The sequence below is a fragment of the Miscanthus floridulus genome, unplaced genomic scaffold (genome assembly GCF_019320115.1).
Source record: "Miscanthus floridulus cultivar M001 unplaced genomic scaffold, ASM1932011v1 os_2496_2_3, whole genome shotgun sequence".
NCBI lineage: Eukaryota > Viridiplantae > Streptophyta > Magnoliopsida > Poales > Poaceae > Miscanthus > Miscanthus floridulus.
The window spans coordinates 29,953-52,698 of record NW_027098342.1 but is presented as its reverse complement, the minus strand read 5'-3'; the positions used below and the strand labels follow the sequence as shown (position 1 = coordinate 52,698).

Below are 22,746 nucleotides of genomic sequence, written 5' to 3'. Positions count from 1 at the left end.
GTAATGTGCATGATCATTTCATCCCTTACTAGTATGCGGTTAGTGCATATAGTACATGCTTCATAGGATCATGCATTACAAATGAAATGTTTTAAATTCATAGCCTACCACTATTGCTTGAATGATTACTTGATCTAGTGGTTAGTACATGAATTTGTTCATGAGCTAGTGAACCCAAGTACTTGACTTAATTTGGATTGCTAATAAGTGACAAGTACAACATTGACAAGATAACCCTTAAAAGAGGTGTGAAGAAGCTTGTCATTGGTTCAAACCGGACTTGAAAGCTTAAGCAAATCAATTTAGTTCAAGTCACATAAGAAGCTCATGATAATGATAAGAATACAAGCACAAGACAACAATGCAAATGGATATCTAGTTTGTATGTTTTAACTCACAAGTGATATCCTATAAGTGGTACTCATGAAGATAGTAAATGTTCAAGAAATGGTCTTTATTGATAAATCAAATAAGTGGTTCCATACTAGAAGATTCTTTCAAATGGTATTCACTTCCTACAAGTGGTATCTATACATAGTATCAATCATGCAAGATGATGGTTCCACAAGTGATCCTCAACTTTAAGTGATCATCAAATAAAGAATGCATCCCTCACCTACAAGAGCTTAAGTGAAATAAAATGGATGACCCATACATAGAATGATAAGATACAAGTAGTACAAGTTGCAAATTCTAAATGGTATCTACATGTGGTGTCATTCCAATATTCAAGTAATGTCCATCAAAAATGTAAAATTCTAGTCTCAACCATCTACCCCAAAGTGCATACCTTTGCATCAATGAGAAGCACACCTTTTATGGAAATTGATGACAAAGGGGGAGAGATTGTACAAAGATATGTAAGCTTAATTGAATGGGGGAGAGATTGTACAATGGGAGAGATAAGATACAAAAGAAATAGAGGTTGGACATGGACAAAGAGGGAGCAACATTGAAGAAAAGAGATGGATCAAAATTCTTGGACAAGAGAAGCACACAAGTAGGGGGAGCAAGCTCATGAACTTTGATTGATTGCATTTGATATGTGCATAATCATGTGCTTGCTTGCATTGCATAAGTTTTTAAAATTCAATATGCATGCTTGTGTGGTGTATGCTAGTTGTAGAACTTGGATGATGATTTGATAACTAACATGCATAGGATGATAGCTAGACACTTGGTACATTCTTTAAGTAATGCTAGTACCTTGATTTTAATGTTGATCTCATGAGGTATCTAGTGCTTTTATTTCCAAGTGATATCTAGCTAACCATGGTGCTAAGGATGAACTTAAAGGTGCAACTATGATTGGTACACGCTTCAAAGGTTTATTCTATACACCTTAGCATCATTTTGTAGTATTTACTCTCCCACAATTTCAATCTATACATATGTGCAAGCTTCAAATTAAATACACTAGCACATATGTAGGGGGAGCTAATACTACCATTTCGGGTTTGTGGTACTTGTCCAAAATCATTTTCACATGGTAAAATTGCTTGGGCAAGCAACATGAATCCAAAAGAGCTTAATTTCCATATCTTTGTAGAGTTGTCATCAATTACCAAAAAGGGGGAGATTGAAAGGTCCTTGTTGGTTTTGGTAATTGAGTGACAACCTAGGTGGACTAATTGTGTTTATGTGAGATACACAGGTGATTAGTCCACAGGTACATGTGTGTGAGCAACATATGCCATGAAGGTGAAAATGGCTTGGAGATGTTGCAAAGCTCACACATGTGATGATGAAGGAGCTTATTGCACATGAGACATGACATTGAGTCATGTGATCAAGGTGGAGAAGATCAAGACAAGACTTGGCTTGATGGACCGGTTGCAAGCGTGAAGGGCAAGTCGGAGGCTTTGGAGTGATGGACCGCGTGGCGGTGAAGCTTGAGCAAGACTTGGCGCCGATGGACGATGACAACGGTGAAGAGCAAGTAAAGTCAAGATCGATGAACCAATATGATCATGTGATGATATGAAGTGGATCATATCATTGTTGATCGTGTTGGTGCATGTGTTGCATCAACATTGGAGGAGATGGAATGGAATGCGCAAGGCAAAGGTATAACCTAGGGCATTTCATTTCACCGGTCATAGGTATGTAGAGAAGTTTATGACCGGGTTTAGGATAGATGGCCGTACTATCAAGAGGAGCAAACTTGTTTGCATATCAGTCATCTAGTGCCACTCGAGTGATCTAACTTTGCATTGTCGCTAGGATCGAGTGGCGTGGCAAGTTGAGTGGCTAACATCCTTTGGGAAATGATTGTGAAAATGCTAACATACATACACATGGTGGTGTACACTTGGTGGTGTTGGCACATTTACAAAGGAGGTGGAGTTTGCAGGGGTGAGAGGGGCGCTTTCGGGAAAATGGAGTGTCTATTTTCTATTGCGCCGGATGCAAATTCTTGTGGTTAGCACACTTGAGCAAGGGTGAAGAAAATGGAGGGGATGCCAGCGTTGGTCAAGTGACCGGACGCTGGATCCAAATGCACCGGACGCTGACTGCCTGCGTCCAGTCACGCTGACATGGAGTATAGCAGTAGCTGGAGAGTGACCAGACGCTGGTGCTGCGTCCGATCGCGTTCGACCGGACGCGTCCGGTCATGCTCGGGAGCTTACTGGAAATGACCGGACGCTGAGGGTCCTGCGTCCGGTCAGTTGTAGCTGCTGCGTCCGGTCAGGTCAAGTGACCGTTGGAATCGGGACACGTGGTCGTCTGCGGGCGACCGAACGCTGAGGTCCAGCGTCCGGTCAACACGACCGGAGCGTCCGGTCGGCCCGACCGTTGCCCAGTGAAGGGGTAACGGCTAGTTTAGCCCTTGGGGCTATAAATAGAAGTGGCCCTCGGCCATGGCTGGTGCTGAGCACCTCAAGGGACTTAGTGTCCATGCTTGTGAGTGCTTGGGAGCCCTCCATCACACATATACTTGATAGTGATCATTCGATTGTGTGAGTGAGCGATTCTAGTGCGATTGCATCGTGAGGTTGCATCGAGTGGCACTAAGTGATCGAGTTGCAAGCCGGTGGTGCTTGTTACTCTTGGAGGTTGCCACCTCCTAGACGGCTTGGTGGTGGTCTCCGTCGAAGCGCGCAAGAAGCTTGTGTGGCGCTCCGGAGAAGTGCTTGTGAGGGGCACTTGTGCTCGCCCCGCGGGAGTCGCGAAGAGCAACATTAGTAAAGCGTGTCATTGAGCTACCCTCACTCAAGGGGTAGGTTCTTGCGGCGTCCGACGTGCGGGCTTGGCGGGTGATGCCAATTAGCCGCCGAACCACCAAGTGAGCGGTCGACACAACGGGGACTAGCGTGTTGGCAAACACGTGAACCTCGGGAGAAAAATCATCGTGTCAACCTTGTTCTTCCCGTTGGTTTGCATCTCCGTTACACAAGCTTGCGTTTACTTTCATATACATTACGCTTGTGTTGTTGCTTTTGTAATTAGATAGCTTTTGTAGCTTGCTAATTACCTTCTTGCTTGTGTAGCATAGAAGTAGCTCCCTTGTGTGGCTAATTTGATTTTAGTAACCTTGTTAGTCACATTGCTTAGTTTGTGTAGCTAAGTATTTGCGCTCTCTAATTAGGCATTGGTTGCCTTGTTATTGAGCATTGCTAGTGAGCATCGTTAGCTTTGTGCTTTTGCTTACTAGCATGTGTAGGAGCTCTCTTGTTGCTTAACGTACTAGTAGCATAGGTTTGTGTGACCTTGCTCCTAGAATTGTTTAGGAGAGCTCTAGCTAGCCCGGCACCTTAGTTGCATAATTAGTATCTTTGCAAGGTGCTAGTGAACATATATAGTGGGGGTATAGTCTTGGCTAGACCGTTAGTTTTAATTCCGCATTTGTATCGGTTAGCCGACGCGATTAATTTTAGAAAAGACTATTCACCCCCCTCTAGTCCGCCATCTCGACCCTTCACAAGTATGAAGCATGACCTATGTTATCATAGCAACTAATGGTATTCTTACTCTTAATACCAACTTACTCTATATATAATAAAACAAGTAGTACTTAGCTTATTCTATTTATCAACGTACTCTAGGGTTATAAAAATTATAGTAAGCACATAATAATCTCATGAGTCTACTGTAAAAATTTTATGGCTAAAGCTATCACCGGTTTGCCACAAAAATTCCTACAAATATTAGGCTTTTCAATTTGAATTTATGAACCTATCATTGTAATATCTAACTATAATCTAACTACACTAACAGATAGATGGCATTTTTGTGAGCCTAACAAATTTTGTTTCACTATTTTTGGACATCTATAGAATTTACTACAAATTATCAAAGTTTAGCTCAAAACTAAATTGAATAAACATTTACTACTTTACTGAAAATTGAAAAACCGATTTCTATCGTTGCGGCCCACAATGCGAACGGCTCGGCCCACTCACTCGGCCACATACGCGGGGTTGCTTTGGTTCACGGTAAGCACGGCGATGACGTCCCCGGCGACTTGCTGCTCCACCGACGAAATTGCTACACGAGCAAGGCAACCAAATCAATCACGACGCAAGGCACCGCTCAATTGAAACAATGGAGGACAGTGCGGCGTCTTGACCGAGCACCCGCCTCGATGGCCATGGCGGGTCGCCGTGGGGAAAACACCCCACATTACCTCACTAGAGGACGAAAGCTCCTCGGGTGGACTCCGATCGTAGGCTAACCACCCGAGATAGTTGTGTGCACGGTTAATTGGAAAGAGGTGGACTATGCAAGGCCAATTGCTTGGACGACGCCGTTCGGACTTATGGCGGCCGGCGATGGGTGAAAACTTAAATTAGGGACGGACACCATATGACAACAGCGGTGGCAAGTCTGGCACGACTGTTGGACTCCAAACCGACCTCCAGACGTGCGCAATTACCATCTAGGGCAAGCTGTGTGGTTAGGCCTTGGCGTGGCTTGGCCAGCCGACGACATGACATAAATGTGGTGTGGCGCAGTCAGGGAAAGCAACAGCATGGCATTGCATCACGCGTAGACGTGAAGGCGAAGGTAGGCAGGGCAAGCCCACGCACATGCAGTCGAAGGTCAACGAGAGCAGTAGCCGCGCGACAGCGACGGTCGACGCGCAGCGCGACCGGGGTGCAGCTCGACGTGATGGCGAGCAGCGGGGCTCAGGCGGGCGCGACGGAGGGGCAGAGCAGCCAGGATTGCCGGTCCCAGCGTGCGCATGTGCGAGCGAGTAGCGTGCCAAATGCGGCAATGGCGGTGCAGCCTGCGCGGTGGTGCACGTGGGCGCGCTTGAGTGAGCGGCGACACCAGTCGAGTCACCGCGCCCAGACACCGAAGCTGACCGGGAACGTGACTTGCACGCATTTTAAAGCTGCTAAAAAAGCCAACTCGATGATCCAGTAGCTACACCACCTATTTTACGCTCTAGCTGGTATATCAGGCTACTAAAAGAAACCCTAAAACCATGCCACTACTTAACCAGATCATCCTATAAAAATTATCAAACTCAGCTTCGTCGACCCATTTTCAGACTTAAGAAAAGTGACTAAGTTTTGATCGGTTTTGCGTCAACTTCAATTTCTAGGCTACCAATTAAGCTAGCTAGTGACTCCCGTTCTCGCCCGCGAGTATTTCACCGTCACCTACGAAGTTTGTACTACAAACTTTACTAAAGTTTCGCATATGCGTTCTATAGCATTTCAACGTAGCAACTAACTATCAGAACCAGAGAGAAGGTGGGGGTAATGCTTCAATATATAGCTCTCTTGTTCCTATGTGGCCTCATCCTCAGAGTGGTTTTGCCACTACACCTTGTGGAACTTTACCACACTGTTCTTGGTCACTCTTTCCTTTTCATCCAGGATTTTTACAGGGTGCTCAACATAAGTCAAATCAGGCTGGAGTGGAAGTCCTTCAACTTCTACAGCTTCATCAAGTACCCGCAGACATTTTTTCAACTGTAAGACGTGAAACACATCATGTACTGCAGACAAAATATCAGGGAGCTGGAGACGATACACCACTGGGCCACACTGTGCCAAAACCTTATAGGGACCCACATATCAGGGAGCTAGCTTGCTATGGACACCAAACCGATGCACCCCTCTCATAGGAGACACCTTGAGATACACATAATCCCCAACTTCAAACTGCAAAGGCCTTCTTCGCTTGTCCGTATAAGCCTTCTGTCGGCTTTGAGCTACCTTCAAGAGACTCCGAATAATGGTGACTTGCTCTCGAGCCTCTTTGATGAATTCTGGCCCAAAGTATCCACGGTCTCCCCACTTCAACCCAGTTAAGCGGTGTCCTACACTTCTTGCCATATAGAGCTTCAAATGGTGCCATGCGAATGCTCTCTTGGTAGCTATTATTGTAAGAAAATTCAGCTAACTTTAGGCATTCATCCCACTTATCAGGAAAAGAAAATGGCACAAGCTCGCAACATATCCTTGAGCACATGGTTCACCCTTTTAGTCTGACCATAAGTTTGTGAATGATATGCTGAGCTCCTGAGGAGACGAGTACCAAGACAGTGTTGCAATTGCTCCCAGAAATGAGAGACAAAAACTGACGCTCTATCAGAAATGATAGTAAGGGGGACTCCGTGTAGGGTCACAATCCGATCAAAACATATGTCCGCATACTTGGCTGTATATTTAGTGTCCACCGGAATAAAATGAGCAGACTTAGTTAGACGGTCCACAATGACCCAAATAGAATCATAGCCCTTGGATGTATGGGGCAAACCCACCACAAAGTCCATGGAGATATCTTCCCACTTCCAAATAGGAATGGGCAAGGGCTGCAAATTTCCTAGAGTACGCATATGATCTGCTTTAACTTGCCCATAGGTGTTGCATTCTGCGATGTACTGGGTGATGTCCTACTTCATGTTAGACCACCAATACAAGTGGCGCAGATCATGGTACATCTTGTTGCTGCCAGGATGAATAGACAACTTTGAATGATGGGCTTCACTCAAAATCTTCCTTCTCAGCTCCTCATTGGATGGAACCACCAGTCTATCCTTGTATCTCACTACTCCATGCTCATCAACACTAAAGTGAGGGCCACGCCCTTCGGCAATCAATTTCCTGATGTGCGAAATTTCTTCAGGATCTTGCCTTTGCTCCAGAATAATCTGCTCCAGTAAGTCTGAGGTCAATGCAATGTGAGCCAACACCTCTGCATGGTTGAGAGACAATGGTGTTTCCTCAACCTGATGTGACTTTCGGCTCAAAGCATCAGCTACAACATTGGTATTTCCTCGGTGATAATGGACATCCAAGTTATAATCCTTTATCAATTCTAACCATCTCCTTTGCCTCATATTCAGCTCAGACTGAGTGAAAGTATACTTGAGGCTCTTATGGTCTGTAAAAATATGCACTTTGTTGCCCAACAGATAGTGACTCTAAATCTTTAGAGTGTGGACCACAACAGCCAACTCTAAGTCACGAGTGGGGTAATTTACTTCGTGCTTTTTTAGTTGGCGCGAAGCATAAGCTATCACACGCCAATCTTGCATAAGCACACATCCCAACCTTGTCTTTGAGGCATCACAATATACATCAAAGGGTCTATTAATATCTGGTTGGGCCAACACAGGAGCAGTTGTCAGAAATGTCTTCAAAGCTTGGAAGGCTTCTTCATAGGCTAGGCTCCAGTCAAACTTGGCTTCTTTTTGGAGCAGCTTGGTCATCGACTGAGCTATGTTGGAGAAATCTGGAATGAAATGCCGATAGTACCCAACTAGACCAAGGAACTAATGAATCTGGTACACAGACTTGGGAGACTTCCAATTCAACACATTTTGCACCTTGCTGGGATCTACTGAAATGCCATCAGGTGTCAACACATGCCCCAAAAACTACACTCAATCTAACCAGAATTCACATTTGCTGAATTTAGCATACAACTTGTGTTCCCTCAATTGAGCCAGTACTATCCGAAGGTGTTGGGCATGCTCTTCATCATTTTTGGAATATATCAGGATATCATCAATGAATACCATGACAAACTTGTCCAGCTCCGACATAAAGACTGAATTCATCAGGTACATAAAGAAGACAAGAGCGTTGGTGAGACCAAAAGACATTACTAGGTACTCATACAACCCATACCTAGTGGAGAAAGTTGTCTTTGGTATGTCTTGTGGTCTAATCTTGATCTCATGATAGCCTGAACGAAGGTCGATCTTGGAGAACACCTTGGCACCAGCTAGCTGATCGAACAAAGTATCTATGCGGGGCAAAGAATACTTGTCTTAATTGTTACCGCATTAAGAGGGTGGTAATCCACACACATCCGCAGAGTACCATCATTCTTCTTCACAAAAATGGCTGGACAACTCCATGGTGAAGAGCTAGGACGGATGAAGCCTTTTTTCATCAATTCTTCCAATTGCTTCTTCATTTTAGCCAACTCCTTTGGAGCCATGCGGTACGGGCGTTGAGAGATAGGAGTAGTACAAGGCTCTAGCTCAATGGAGAATTCCACCTCTCTGTCCGGTGGCAACCTAGGTAGATCTTTAGGAAAAACATCTAGGAACTCACATACTATCGAAATAGAGGTAAGATCAGGAGAGGCTTCAGCATGAGCAGCAATAGGTAAGACTGGATCTGAGGGTACCAGAAGAGACATCCTATCCTTAGAAGAAGGAAGCCGTAACTCGACGATTCTCTACTTCAAATCCAAGACTACCCCATACACCCGCAACCAGTTCATTCCAAGAATAGCATCAATGCCTTTCCCAGGTAGTACCATGAACTATAGGTGTTAAGTGTGGGTAGCTAATACCAAGCTTACTGTGTTCGTTCGGGTATTGATGCACATCTGCGAACCCAGAGTATGGATTCTATAGGCATACGGTATAGCCATAAGAGATATGTTGTGTCGGTCTACAAATCCCATGCTCATGAATGAATGTGATGCACCAAAATCAAATAACACATAAGGTGGATGGGAATCAATGGTGAACATACTAGCTATCATCGGTTCCTGCTGCAATATCTGCTCAGCATCTGTGAAATTCACCTGTCCAGATCGGCTGGCTGGCACTTTCTTCTTGATCACTGTCCTCCTGACTAGCTTGGAGTTAGCCAATGGTTGAGCAGACTAGGCTGGATGGTTCTGGGGACACTCTCGAGCATAGTGGCCATCTTTGCCACATTTGAAACAAGCGCCAAGCTTGTTTCCCGATCCCTGGTGAGGTGGGACCTACTGTCCCTAAGGCTACTAGGGCTGCACCTACTGAGTGGGTGCACGGTACTATGTGGAAGAAGTCTAAGAAGTATGTTGGGGCTGCCGAAATGAATGCCCGCCTGATGATTGATAGGGCACCCGTCGAACAACCTGTACCTTCTGAGTATGAGGGTGGCTAGAAGACCCCGTAGCCAACCGCTTTCTCTTCCACTCTACCTAGGAATCCTGATGCAATCCCTCCATGGCGATGGCAGCATTCATCATTGCCCCGAAGGTTTGATAGTTCCCAGTATACAATTTCTCCTGAAGACTGTAAGGGAGGCCGCGATAGAAGCGGTCCCTCTTCTTATCGTCGGTGTCCACATGAATTCCAGCATACTGGGACAAGTTATTGAACTTATTGACATAGTCCATCACTGTCATACCCCCTTGCCGAAGATCTAGGAACTCAGTCAGCTTCCTGTTGAGTACACCAGTAGGAATATAGAACTCCCTAAATGATGCGGTGAACTACCAGGTCACCCGGTGATCTGGCTGCTACATGGCATGGAAGGTATCCCACCATACACTCGTGGACCCCAACAACTGCTGCGCTGCGAAGCGCACTTTCTGCTCATCAGCCATGTTGAGCAACAGAAACTTCTGCTCCAAAATGCGAGGCCAGTGCTCCGCATCCAGTGGCTCAGCTGTCGGTGTGAAAGTGGGCGGGTGGGTCTTAAGGAAATCCTAGTAAGAGGATGGTCCCTCAGGACCATGGACACTACCCCATTCCCACCATTGCCCCTGTGGCCTCCGCGGGCGATGCCAGCGACAGCTTGTGCCATTAGCTCCATGGCACGGGTTGACTCACGGCGAGCAGCCATCAGTTCCACCATCATCTCCGTGTGAGTCATTGGAGGTGGCGGTTGTGGCGGCAGAAAAGGAGGAGAAGCCAGAAGTGGAGCCGCATGGCTCTCCCCATTGCCATGCTCATTGGCTCAGCCACTCTCACTTTGGCCCTCGCCCAGACCATGGCTCACACCGGCACTGGTGCTCCTGCATCTAGACCTCAGATTCATCTATAAGAGAAAGGAATCAACCACTTAGGACAACCTTCTAGATCAGAACAAGGGATTAGAGAAACTATGAGACATTTATTAAAGCATTTTTTAGTTGTCCTATCAATTTACTAATCCAATTATACATGTAGGGGGACCTTAGTTTAAGCAAGATGCTACTATCATGATGCATGTATCGGCCTGTATGCTCACTCAAGCCGGACTATAGCGGCATTCGCAATTTTTCGGCACATCGCACACTCACTTTCCGTATGCTAAGCAATTTCTTACACAACGTAAGTTAGTGTACCTGTAGAAAACTGATTAGATTAAACCAGTGCCGCTATCCTAAATAAACCATATTGCTAGGGCTTATATTTATTTACATAACTTTAGCGCATCCTACTTTTCGCAAAACTTTTGTTGGTCAAATTTTTAAGTTTTGGAAAAGAGTGATGAACTCATAACCCATTATTGGCTCTAGTACCAACTGTGGCAGAACCGCCCGAAATACCACACTTACGGAGGCACTCGTCTTCCACCAGACACTAAGCACCCCGAAAGCAAGCTACAACGAGCGGTATCCGTCGGGCACACCCCAAGGGAGAACCTAAAAGATCCATATTTTCCCCGAGGATCCAATAATGAGAACGAGTTGCAATACTTAATCCATTTCATACATCCAGAGTTCATAAAAATTACATTATTACATTTCCAAAGTCAGAGTGCGAAATGTTAAACAACGGAATTAAAAGTAAACATCTAGCGATAAAGAACGAGGATCCATCTGTGCCCACCAGAAGAATCCTCCACACAAAGGTGCTCTTTAAACATTACCTGCAACAGGGGTAAATAAACCCTGAGTACACAATGTACTCACAAGACTTATCCGACTAGTGGGAATAATTTCCCGACTCCAAGGGTTATGATAAGCTTTACGGCTTGCTGGTTTCCTTTTTGCAGAAAGCAATACTAATAGTGAGTCCTTATTTATGTTATTATTAATAGCCATATTAATTTATTATCTAGCCATTCTATGTAAGCACATGTTCTACTTTCAAGCAAGAGTTGAGCAATTAGTTCCATTTCATCACCTTCCATCTTTTAGTTCTTACTATGGTGCTAGACCCAAAACAAGCCATACCAGATTGCCCGACGATTCACGAATCAATGCCCCCAGCTGGGTACCCCGAAAACACATGCTCCGCTTGTACCCCAGGCACAAGCAGGACTAACCCATCACCCTCCTATCCTGGGTGTCCAGGTCTCCATCCAAACTTGGACTCCAAGCCCCCACTCCTGAGTCCCAGACTCAGTGCAGTGCAAGGACCTCCACCATCCCCGCCTCCAATCAGTCGATTCGAAAAGAGCCGGATTCCACGATAAGAGAGCAACGAGTCTTCCCTACGCCCATACCCAAGTATGTGCCCAGGATAATAAATCTGTGACTTGCCTCGAGACTTATGCAACGGTCGGTCCTTAACTGACATAGACAGGGAAAAAGTGTAACCAAGCTATGCCCTATTGGTCGCAGGACACAACCTCTTACACCCATTAGTACCCAACCATATCCCTGCCCGGTCACCATTTTTCTTTCCACCATTTTATCATGAGTAATCATCATGATCTCCTATTGTGAGTAACAACATGTTACTCACGCTACCGATACCCTGAGCATAGCAGCTACTCGACCTATGCTAGTAGGACTCATAGGTAGATATATCTATGCATGTAGTTTCTATAAAATGCCTGTAACACAAATGCACACCATATATATATATATATTCATTGATCATAAAATATGGGTTATGCACCAGGGCTTGCCTTGGGCAGGCGGTGGGTCAGCAAAGTCAGCACCAAAAGGCTCTGGGGCTCCTTCCTGCACGAGGATCTCCTCCTCGTACTCCTCAATGACTTCTTTGTAATCCTGTTTGTCCTTGGGCACAAACTCTACCAACTCATGATCTAAATGTATGAAATGATGATGCAACACTTAGTAATACGACAACACCAGCTCTTAAAGTAAAATACATCTATCAAGCTACTAAGTGAGTCCTACCGACTAAGGTGCTAAGTTACCTACTGTTACCATTAACAAGTATGAAGCATGACTTATGTTATCATAGCAACTAAGGGTGTTCTTACTCTTAATACTGACTTACTCTATATATAATAAAACAAGTAGTACTTAGCTTATTCTATTTATCAAGCTACTCTAGGGTTATAAAAATTACAGTAAGCACATAATAATCTCATGAGTCTACTGTAAAAATTTTATGGCTAAAGCTATCACAGGTTTGCCACAAAAATTCCTACAAATATTAAGCTACCTAATATTAAGCTTTCCAATTTTTGTGAACCTAACAAATTTTGTTTCACTATTTTTGGACATCTACAGAATTTACTACAAACTATCAAAGTTCAGCTCAAAACTAAATTGAATAAGCATTTACTACTGTTCTGAAAATTGAAAAACCGATTTCTATCGCTGCGGCCCACAATGCGAACGGCTCGGCCCACTCACTCGGTGCAGCGCAGCACCAGCGCGGCCCACACGGCGGCCCACTCCCGCAACAGCGGCCCAACGCGGGGAGACCCACGCGCGCGCCGGTGATTATGCAAAAGAGACCCTGTCATTCAACTAAATGAACCCGTAGTCCCTTCTACTATTTAACTCTCTCTCGGACGCTCGCACTTAACCCCCCGGTTCAGTTCGAATTCACATTTCCAAGTCCCTAGCCGTACTTAACAGAGGCCGCAGCACCTCCGGCCACACGCCGGCGAGCACGGACCTCCCCGGCAGCAATACTCACCACCGAGACACTCCTCATCGCAAGCGCAGTCGATAGAGGTACCAAACACCACGACTGGTGTCGCATAGAGACGTGGTCGTGCACCATGGTGGGGTTTGGCCGTGGTGACGCCGACGCCGATGAAATGTCAAGCCTAGCGCTACAATTACTACCTAGCCTCCATTACTAGAGTACTGATAACACCCTAGAGGTTCTAGATACACCCGTTCTAATCCCAAACAAACCGGCCACGTACACAGCGGCAACACTGCGTCCATCGGTGATGGCCACGCGCTCCGGCGAACCTCGGCCCCAACCAACTCAACCAGCTACCCTAGGAGCAAGAGGGCCTCACCAGCGACATGTAGGATGGCTTGGACAAAGTCATGGGGCACGGCAAGACTGCTGGCCACGTACACGGGGTCGCTCTGGTTCACGACAAGTGCGGCGACGATGTCCCCGGCGACCTGCTGCTCCACCGATGAAATTTCTACACGAGCGAGGCAACCAAGTCAATCACGATGCAAGGCACCGCTCAATTGAAACAATGGAGCACGACACGCCGTCTTGACCGAGCACCCGCCTCGACGGCCATGGCAGGCCGCCGCGGGGAAAACGCCCCGCATTACCTCACTGGAGGACAAAAGCTCGTCGGGTGGACTCCGATCATAGGCTAACCACCCGAGCTAGTTGTGTGCATGGTTAATAGGAAGGAGGTGGACTATGCAAGGCCAATTGCTTGGACGACGCCGTTCGGACTTATGGCGACCGGCGATGGGCGAAAACTTAAATTGGGAACGGACACCATACGACAGCAGCAGTGGCAAGTCTGGCACGACTGCTGGATTCCAAACCAACCTCTAGATGCGCGCAATTACCATCTGGGGCTAGCTCTGTGGTTAGGCCTTGGCGCGGCTCGGCCGGCCGACGACATGATGGAAACGTGGCGTGGCACAGTCAAGGAAAGCAACAACGTGGCGTCGCATCGCGCGTAGACGTGAAGGCGAAGGTAGGCGGGGCAAGCCCACACGCGTGCAGCCGAAGGTCAACAGGAGCAGTAGCCGTGTGACAGCGACGGTCGGCGCGCGGCGTGACCGAGGTGCAGCTCGACGTGACGGTGAGCAGCGGGGCTCAGGTGGACGCGATAGAGGAGGCAGAGCAGCCAGGCTTGCCGGGCCCAGCGTGCGCGTGTGCGAGTGAGTAGCGTGCCAAACGCGGCAACGGCGGTATGGCCTATGCGGCGACACCGGCCGAGTCACGGTGACCGCGCCCAGACACCGAAGCTGATCGGGAACGTGCCTTGCACGCATTTTAAAGCTGCTCAAAAAGCCAACTCGATGATCCTGTAGCTACACCACCTATTTTACGCTCTAGCTGGTATATCAGGCTACTAAAAGAAACCCTGAAACCATGCCACTACTTAACCCGACCCTCCTATAAAAATTGTCGAACTTAGCTTCGTCGACCCATTTTCAGACTTAAGAAAAGTGACTAAGTTTCGATCGGTTTTGCGTCAACTTCGATTTCCAGGCTACCAATTAAGCTAGCTAGTGACTCCCGTTCTCGCCCGCGAGTATTTCACCATCACCTACGAAGTTTGTACTACAAACTTTACTAAAGTTTCGCATATGCGTTCTATAGCATTTCCATTCAATAAAAATTCATTTAGAACCCTAAGTAATACAACGCTTCATGAAATATAACATTCGTTTCGTGTTTCCGACGAACGTTTCAAGTTATGTATATTGCTTTACACTCTATAATTCATACATGTACACATAAGTATGATGCTCATGCAGTGTTTTAACAAAAAGCTGTACAGTGCAACACCGAGGGTGTTACAGAAAACTTGGCCCATCACCGACAAAAAACAATATTCTTTGAAGTACTCCCTCTATCCAATATATATAAAGCCGTCCTCAATAGTATGAGATAGCAACTAGCTTATACATGTCGTGTCATTGCCACTTTATGATGTAGACTTCATATATAAATGTTTTTTTTATTCTACATGTTCTCTCCCCCCTTTCATTCTTTATGAGCAGGCCCACAACCTGTCTCGTTTTTTTGAGCGAGATAGGTGTTGAGATAAGAGATAGTCTCTTCTCTTTTCCATTTTCTCTCTCTTCCATATGAGAAAAATAATGACATGGATTCCTATAAGCTAGCTAAAGTGGCATTGTTGGGGACGCCCTAAGGTGAACCACCTCAGGTTCAAAGACCAAGAAACATATTTAATTCTCTCTCTAAACACTAGTACTACGGTATCGATGTGCATGCGTCTCTAGAGAGAGCACGTCTTATATTATGGGACTTTGAATAGAAAGTGGTTACGTCTTATGTATTAGGACGGAGGGAGTATACAACAAATAAGAGATGCGTATCAAATTACATGCGTCTCTAAAAGTGTACCCATCTCAGTTGTATTTTCTAGAATAGACGGGATTGTGCCTCACCTTTCTTCGTAAGAGTATCCGGGAGACTCCCCGTGTGTTAAAAAAAAGACGGGATTCAAAGAGCCGCATCTCTGAAATTGTACTCATGTCTTATGTGTTCCCTAGAATAGACGGGCTTTAAAGAAGGGCGTCTCTGAAATATTAGAGCCGGTGTTAATTCATCGTACACTGGTATCGTTCCTATGTGGCTCTGGACAGACAAAAGAGATGCCCGGTGGATAGACATGTCTCCAACACAATATCTGATGTACATGTCTTCTTTGTGCTTTCTGTCGTAGAGATGCCCGGTGGATGGCCTGCTCAAATTTCATGGCTATTGGGTTTGCTCGTTAGAAGCTGTGTCGAGATCACAGTGTAAAGTTGAGAAATGTTTGGACTACATAGTTTCAATTGGTTATTATTAAGAAATCCTTTACAAAGTTTTAATTGGCTATTAAATAGGTAAACCAAGTTAGTATTTTATTTTATCAACGGATCAAAGTACATTTCGAGCGGCCTCCATCCGGATCCAGTGCGCCGCCGCCGCCGCGCAGATGGCGCGCGCTCGCCTGCTCGCTCACGGCCTCGAGGGCGGAGCGGTCATCGCCGGATGATCTCCTGCTCGACGAGCAGGACATCGATGTTCCGTGGCACGGGGACCTGGCGCCAGGCCAGGAGCTTGAGCAGGGTGGACTTGCCCATGCCGTTGGGGCCGACGAGGCCGTACCTGCGGCCGTGCGAGATCCGGAGGGAGGCGCTCTTGAGCAGCTCCTTGCCGCGCGCGGAGACGGAGAAGTTCTCAGGCACGATGTCCCTGACGTTGTCGTCGACGGCGCCGTCGGCGACGGGGGCGGCGGAGAACCGGGGACGCGCGCGCCGATGACTACGGAGAAGGCGTCGCGGTCGTCGAGGAGCGCTTGTCCTTCTTCCTGGCGTCCTTCTGCGAACCAGTCTGAACTCTGAACACTGGATGAAAGTGGCAGCTTTGAATTATCCTGAACTGTTCATTTTTTTGCTGATTCACTGCATCTTGTTAAACTTTTTTTTTTTTTTTTGCTGATATGAAACTATTCTCTTGTAGATGATGGCTTCTGGAGTACCTGCGTGCCGTGAACTGATGGCTTCTGGAGTACCCGTGCAACCTGCCTAATGATATGGGTCCGAACTGTCTGCCTAACTAATGAGATATGATGGATGATGCCACCTTATTGTTTTGTTATCAAATATAAATGCTACCTATTATCTTTATTAAGGACTGCTATGATTAATATATGTTCTCAGAAAACATTTATGTATTGCTAATTTGCTATGATTAATATATGGTTATCTAGAAACATATGTATGAATATTTGGTTCTCTGGAAAGCTAGGCGTTCCAAAGTCTTGTGTTTGATGCAAACATACTGTCGACTATGCATATGAGGCTATATTGTTGCTGGCCACAGTTGTTCTACTTCTTTTTTTATGCTGCATTTAAGTTATCCTTTGTATAGAAACTACTATGAAAACCATGGGTTGGGAAGGATAGTTTCTACTTAGATATTAATTGTTGTTTTTCTCTTTTGGAAACTATGTCAAGAAACCATGCTTTTGGGACTGCCTGATGTATTTTACCGGTCTTAGACGATGGGAGGTGGCACAACAATTGACAAGATAATTCTGTCAAAAAAAAAAAAAACAATTGAGAAGATAAAGGTCGCCGATTCCAGAACTGGACCACCTTGGCGATTACTTTTCTAGCAGAAGAGCTGGCTGAGCATATAGTTGACCCGAAAAACTACATTGTTAGTAAAATTTGGACAATTTGATAGAAAGCATTGTAAAACCCTGATGATCTGGAACAAAGACATGTAGCACCAAAATTCCTTCCAGTGCAAAAGGAAACCATGAAAACACGCTGACTAGTGGTGATTGAGGTTTATTGTTGCTATACATAATACACTCGAGGCCCGTTACTCCTAGACAATGGCACCACACCGCTTGTGTAAGTCTGGGAGCAATTTGCATGCATAGCACCGAGAGCGAATTCATTCCAAAACAAATTTATGCGAACTACTCCCTCGGTTCCGTAAAAGTTACAATTATAGAGTTTAAATTTGTCCAAAAAAAATTGCATACATAGATACTATCATTGCAGGCTATCACATCAAAGTGGGACCTACACCTAGATGCTGTTGAAACTTTATGCCATGCTTGTGCTGGTACTTATAATGATTTCAAATCCAAACCGTCAGTGCATCAGAAACCTTTATGTAAAGACAGTGGAGTCATTTTACACTTATCTTAATTTGCTCCTCAAATCCTACAATTGTAATATTTTTTTTGGGTGGGGGGGGGGGGGGGGGGGGGGGGTACGGAGAAGTATAGCCGTATAGGGCTTCAGATGTTCAGAATCGGTCCTTTATGAGCCGAGGGCTGGAGATAGTTACGCGGCAACTACCAATGACATGAGCAGCGTGAGACGTTGCTGTGCGGAGCCAGTTGAGCAAGCGATGAACAGTGGACGAGTCTCTCGGCAGGTGCAGCCGAAGTCATCCGGCGGGCGCCCTGCCCGTGAAGACATTCAATTTCAGAACAAACGAAGCTTTCTTCAATTGGTCACGTACTACTCCATGTGCAAATCATTTTGATAGAGTTCACGTGGCTTTCCTGCTGAAGTTTTCTGCCAAGATTTTACTCTTTTTTGGGCAAAAAAATAGCAAGTGAGCTCTCTGCTATCAGATTGATTTGCAGAGCTCACGCTAGCTACTCTGCGAAGTGGAAGTGTGGCTTACACGTTCACCCGATGCGTCACACTATGTCCATTCCACGGAATTTTTGGGCCATTTTTTTTTGTTTTCCTAAAAATGAAATCTCGTCGTTCGTCAGGGACTAGTGCACAGATTTGAGTAGGAGTTAAGTTTATACCAGCAGCAGAGGCAGGCATCATGATCATACGAAGCATTAGGAGTTAGGACTAAAAGGCATAGCGTCGTGCGCGAATTTCGTGCGTTGCGTTTGCGTCAAGAATGGAGCGCGCGAGGTGGCGCTAACAAATGTACAGCCCCTGCTCGCGTCCCTGATGACGCCTGAACTAAAACTGCTGCGCGAGTGCACGGCCGTCACGTCCGGGCTCCGGCGGCCCCTGCCATTCTTGTGCTTGTGCCGCTCCCTCTCCGGGTCCGGTTGGTCTCCGAGCCAATTCCGTCTCTCCTTTTGGTGGACGCATCTTGGCATCGGCGCGCCTCTGAGCGAATTCCGTCTCTCTTTGCTGCAGACGACACAATAAGCAAGTCCAGATATGTCGTCGTCGCACGGGCCGTGCACGGCAGCCGTCGGCGCTGTCGTCACTTGTTGCTCCGCCGCCAAGGACGAGGAGGAGCAGCGGCAGCGGCTGCAGGGGACAGCTGAGACGGAGCGAGGGCGCGCGGAGGAGGAGTGCAGCTCCGCCGCCGCCGCGGAGCAGGAGCAGCCAGTCGAGGCGGTGGGCCGGAAGCTCAGCGAGGCGTCGCTGTGCGCCACCACCAACACCCACGAGGAGGAGACAGAGGAAGAGGAGGCGGCGGCGCCGCCCAAGGACATCGACCTCGGCCCCCGACTCAGTATCAAGGAGCAGCTCGACAAGGACAAGGTGCGTGAAAGTGAAACAAGTCAATTTTCCTTGCCGACGCAATTCGCTGTACCGCTCCGCTTGATTTACGTACTTCTTTATTTCTTCTTCCTCTGTTTTAGGTCAGTTACGCCTCAACTAATTGCTTCTTAATTATTTTGCTACTACTAATCCGTCGCTCACTTGGCTGTTACCTGTTGTTGGCCCTGGTGTTACTGATGACGTATAAAAAAGGATGATGAGAGCCTGAGTAGATGGAAGGAGCAGCTCCTGGGCAGCGTCGATTTGAGCACCGTTGGAGGTACTTTTCAATCCATACTCTCCGTTCAAACCTCTCCATACTTTTTCCCGTGCTATGGTGAACAACCACTTTGCCTACGTGCTTAGACCGTCTTCGACGAGAGGTTTACATGGACAATCAAACATAAAATGAGTAACAGAGACTTAAAATCAGCCTCCAACAGACTACCTATATGAGAGACCTATTTTGGGTTGTCTGATATACAACCCAAATATAAACATCCTCTCTTCTAAAAACCCATGTGCAGAAAGGATTTGAAGAAGATGTCGAATGAATACTGAACCCTTTAACTATACCGTTATCCAAAAGTCAAATGGGTCTTATATTTTAGGTGGTGTTGTTGGAGATAGTTTTAGCTTTCCTGTTTGCCTGTACCTCGTTACATTGTGTTCAGTATCTCCGCTCGTGCAAATATTTACACCTTGAACCGCAAACAACAGAAAGGGAAAGGTGAAAAAAGAAGACAGCATCTGATCTGATAACAAGCAAGCAACACTTTCTCTGTTTACTTTGGAAATAAGATTAAAAGATGGCATTTTCCTAAAATGCTGCAAATTGTTTGATGGTTGCCACTCTTTTCCAAATTATAGTAAAGGTACGTAAGCTCATCACATTCAAGTACTCCCTCCATTCTAAATTATAAGATGTTTTGGCTTTTCTAGTTAATAGTTTTTATTATACACACATATATACACACACTATATTTAAAAAAAGCTCGACCCGTGGGGTGTAAAACAGCCCTGGGCATTGTGCTTAAGAAGAAGACTTTCTCACGTAGGTCAAGAAAACTCTCGAACCTCTATCCCACTCAGACACAGTGGCACCGCAGCTGCTGTGAGACTGGGCTAAGTAATCATATAATTTGAGAAGGAGGAAGTAAATCTTACCCGTGTAAATATCGTCGAACAACTGAACTAGAACTAGCAAATTTTAAGATCCATGAAGTCACCGCATAAAACAACTATTGATGGAGAACCAACACTACACCATAAGAAAATAGTGTCATCAAATCTTAGAATAAATGTAAAAATATATTTACCGAAGGGTGGCAACAAGGGTGAGCAAGTTCCACCGAGTAATATAACCTGCAGAGGTACGCTTAGTTCTCCCCGTTATGTTGAGAATACATACACGTTGTCCAGTTCAGAATTATTGTCAAGTACAAGTAAATTGTTCACTAGGGTTGCGTAGCGAAGCTACAAGCCGAAAGAAATTAAAAATAAAAAAAAAGAAATTGCACACATATAGGACCACGGTGATTTCAAAGAGAGTAGTACCAAGATGGCACTGAATTGCCCTTAAGGCCTTTCCCAACGTGGCACCTTGGCTTGTAGTTTCAGCCTCTACCTCCACACCAATCATCCATGTCATCCCCGAGTAGTGGCTCTGCGACGTGCCAGAGCATTCCATAGAAGCTGCGAATGCTCCGACTGATAAAATGCACAAGCCACTACTTTTAGACGAAAAGCTAAGACATTTGTGAGAGAGAAAAGGCATGGAAAAAAGTCGTTTCATTTAGGACTTAACATCATTATCGCTTTAAAGCAACAGAAGTATCAAATGGGAAAAGAAAAATAAAAGGGGTAACAAATATAAAAAAAATAAGTTGGGTGTTAATTAAATAGAAAAGCAAAAACATGGCAGCTAACTTTTGATCGAGGCCACTAACTTTAGCTGCCCTAATAACCAGCCAGACGTTTCTCCTATGAGAAAAGTGAAAAAGTGCGTCATGTCGGGATACTGCAGAAAAGACCGTATGGCGTGCTTTCACGGCCTTTTGACCCAAATCATTTGCAACGGAAGGTTGCTCCAGGCCGCACTTTGCTGCGACATCTTTCATTCATTCCAGCTGCCTAGGTATCTAATTCTGTACTTTATTCATATGATAGTGCTCCATTTGGTGGTCAATGACAATGCCCTCGAAGGCTGTGAACGACAATGATGCAGCGTCTCCAAACCGTGCCACAAGAAACAGCACAAAGCATAATGATGCATATTTTCTTTTCTTTCTACTAATAACAGAGCAATGCATGTGCCAAGATGAAATCGGGAACTTCTTGCTTGTCTAAACTCTGTTCACTATGAATGAATTCTTTCGATCTGGTTGGGTCTGTGCGTTGGACAGAATTGGTGCATAGTACTCGATCTTTTGAGTCTATTGTCGTGTTCGGTTCCAAGTCAAGCTCACAACACAACAAGAGTGACGAATTAATCAAACTGCAGAGACGCTGGAGCCGGACGTGAAGATCACGAGGCTGTCCATCCTGTCGCCCGGGCGGCCGGACATGGTGCTGCCGCTGCCTGCGGAGCCCAAGAGCAGCAAGGAGCCGTGGTTCACGCTCAAGGAAGGCAGCGCCTACAGGCTCAAGTTCACCTTCTCCGTCGCCGACAACATCGTCTCCGGCCTCCGCTACACCAACACCGTCTGGAAGGCCGGCATCAGAGGTAGCTACTAGCTAGGTCCTTCTCCTGGAGACTGGAGGTGATCTTGGGATAGTTTTGATGAATTGCACTGTCTGTCACAGTGGACAGCACCAAGGAGATGCTGGGCACCTTCAGCCCCCAGGCCGAGCCTTACACCTACCTGACGCCCGAGGAGATAACTCCGTCTGGGATCTTTGCCCGCGGATCATACTCTGCAAGAACAAAGGTAGCCCTCCTGGATGGCTGGAACATTCATACACCACTCTGCAGTGTTCACTTACGCCTCTGCATATGTATTCTGCAAGTCAATGAGCAAGAGATGTTCCTTTTTTTATTTTTTTGCTTCAACAGTTTGTCGACGACGACCGGAAGTGCTACCTGGAGATGAACTACACCTTTGACATCCGCCGTGATTGGACGTCAACCTGATGAGCAGCGTGCTTTTCAATCACTCACTAATTACTCTGCTTCTGCTTCACGTGGGCGTACTGCGTACATGCTTTGGCTATGACTCATCAAGTCCCAAACTGTTGGGCTTGCCTAATAAAATGGTAACCGGATTGTTTCTAGAGTTAAGAATTAGTTACTTGGATAAACTATATAGGCGAACTGATTCTGTGCAACAAGTAAATCAGGATAAGCTAACTTTTCTTTAGCTCCCAGCATTTTACTTCATTTATTTCAAAGATAACTTGTGAGTGATCCACTAAAATAGCGTTTGATAAAGCTCCCTAGAATCAGCCTGGGAGCTGAAGCTGACAGCACAAGTGAGGCATCAGGAACTGATGTGTGCAGTTCATGGGCAGAGCCAGGGCAGGTGCTGCAGCGCCACCCCCAAGAAGAGAACATAGTTGTGGTGTATTATTCTCTAAGACATGATAACTGATTCTACGAATAATCTTAGTAAGATGATCCATGAGCAGGTCTCGAGCAATCAAGCAATGAAAGAGCAATTTGCAGGGAGCATGAAACTAAATTTAGTTTTTTACTATCATCTA

At 45.9% G+C, this 22,746-nt stretch overlaps 1 protein-coding gene across 1 annotated transcript; it reads left to right on the top strand.

Annotated features, from left to right (window-relative positions):
- The first annotated feature begins 18,517 nt into the window (after window positions 1-18,517).
- On the top strand, window positions 18,518-22,370 carry LOC136535083 (rho GDP-dissociation inhibitor 1-like). Its single transcript, XM_066527417.1, has 6 exons — window positions 18,518-18,598; window positions 18,691-19,044; window positions 19,258-19,324; window positions 21,548-21,769; window positions 21,850-21,974; window positions 22,100-22,370. Exons 2-6 carry the CDS (start codon window positions 18,715-18,717, stop codon window positions 22,175-22,177), a joined length of 822 nt encoding a protein of 273 aa, XP_066383514.1. The 5' UTR covers window positions 18,518-18,598; window positions 18,691-18,714; the 3' UTR covers window positions 22,178-22,370.
- Window positions 22,371-22,746: the final 376 nt, after the last annotated feature.

Excerpts from the sequence above, each read along its gene's own strand:
- LOC136535083 (XM_066527417.1), top strand. The coding sequence starts at position 18,715 with ATGTCGTCGTCGCACGGGCCGTGCACGGCAGCCGTCGGCGCTGTCGTC. Across the intron at positions 19,045-19,257 it reads AGCAGCTCGACAAGGACAAG|GATGATGAGAGCCTGAGTAG; the intron begins GTGCGTGAAAGT and ends CGTATAAAAAAG. Across the intron at positions 19,325-21,547 it reads CGATTTGAGCACCGTTGGAG|AGACGCTGGAGCCGGACGTG; the intron begins GTACTTTTCAAT and ends ATCAAACTGCAG.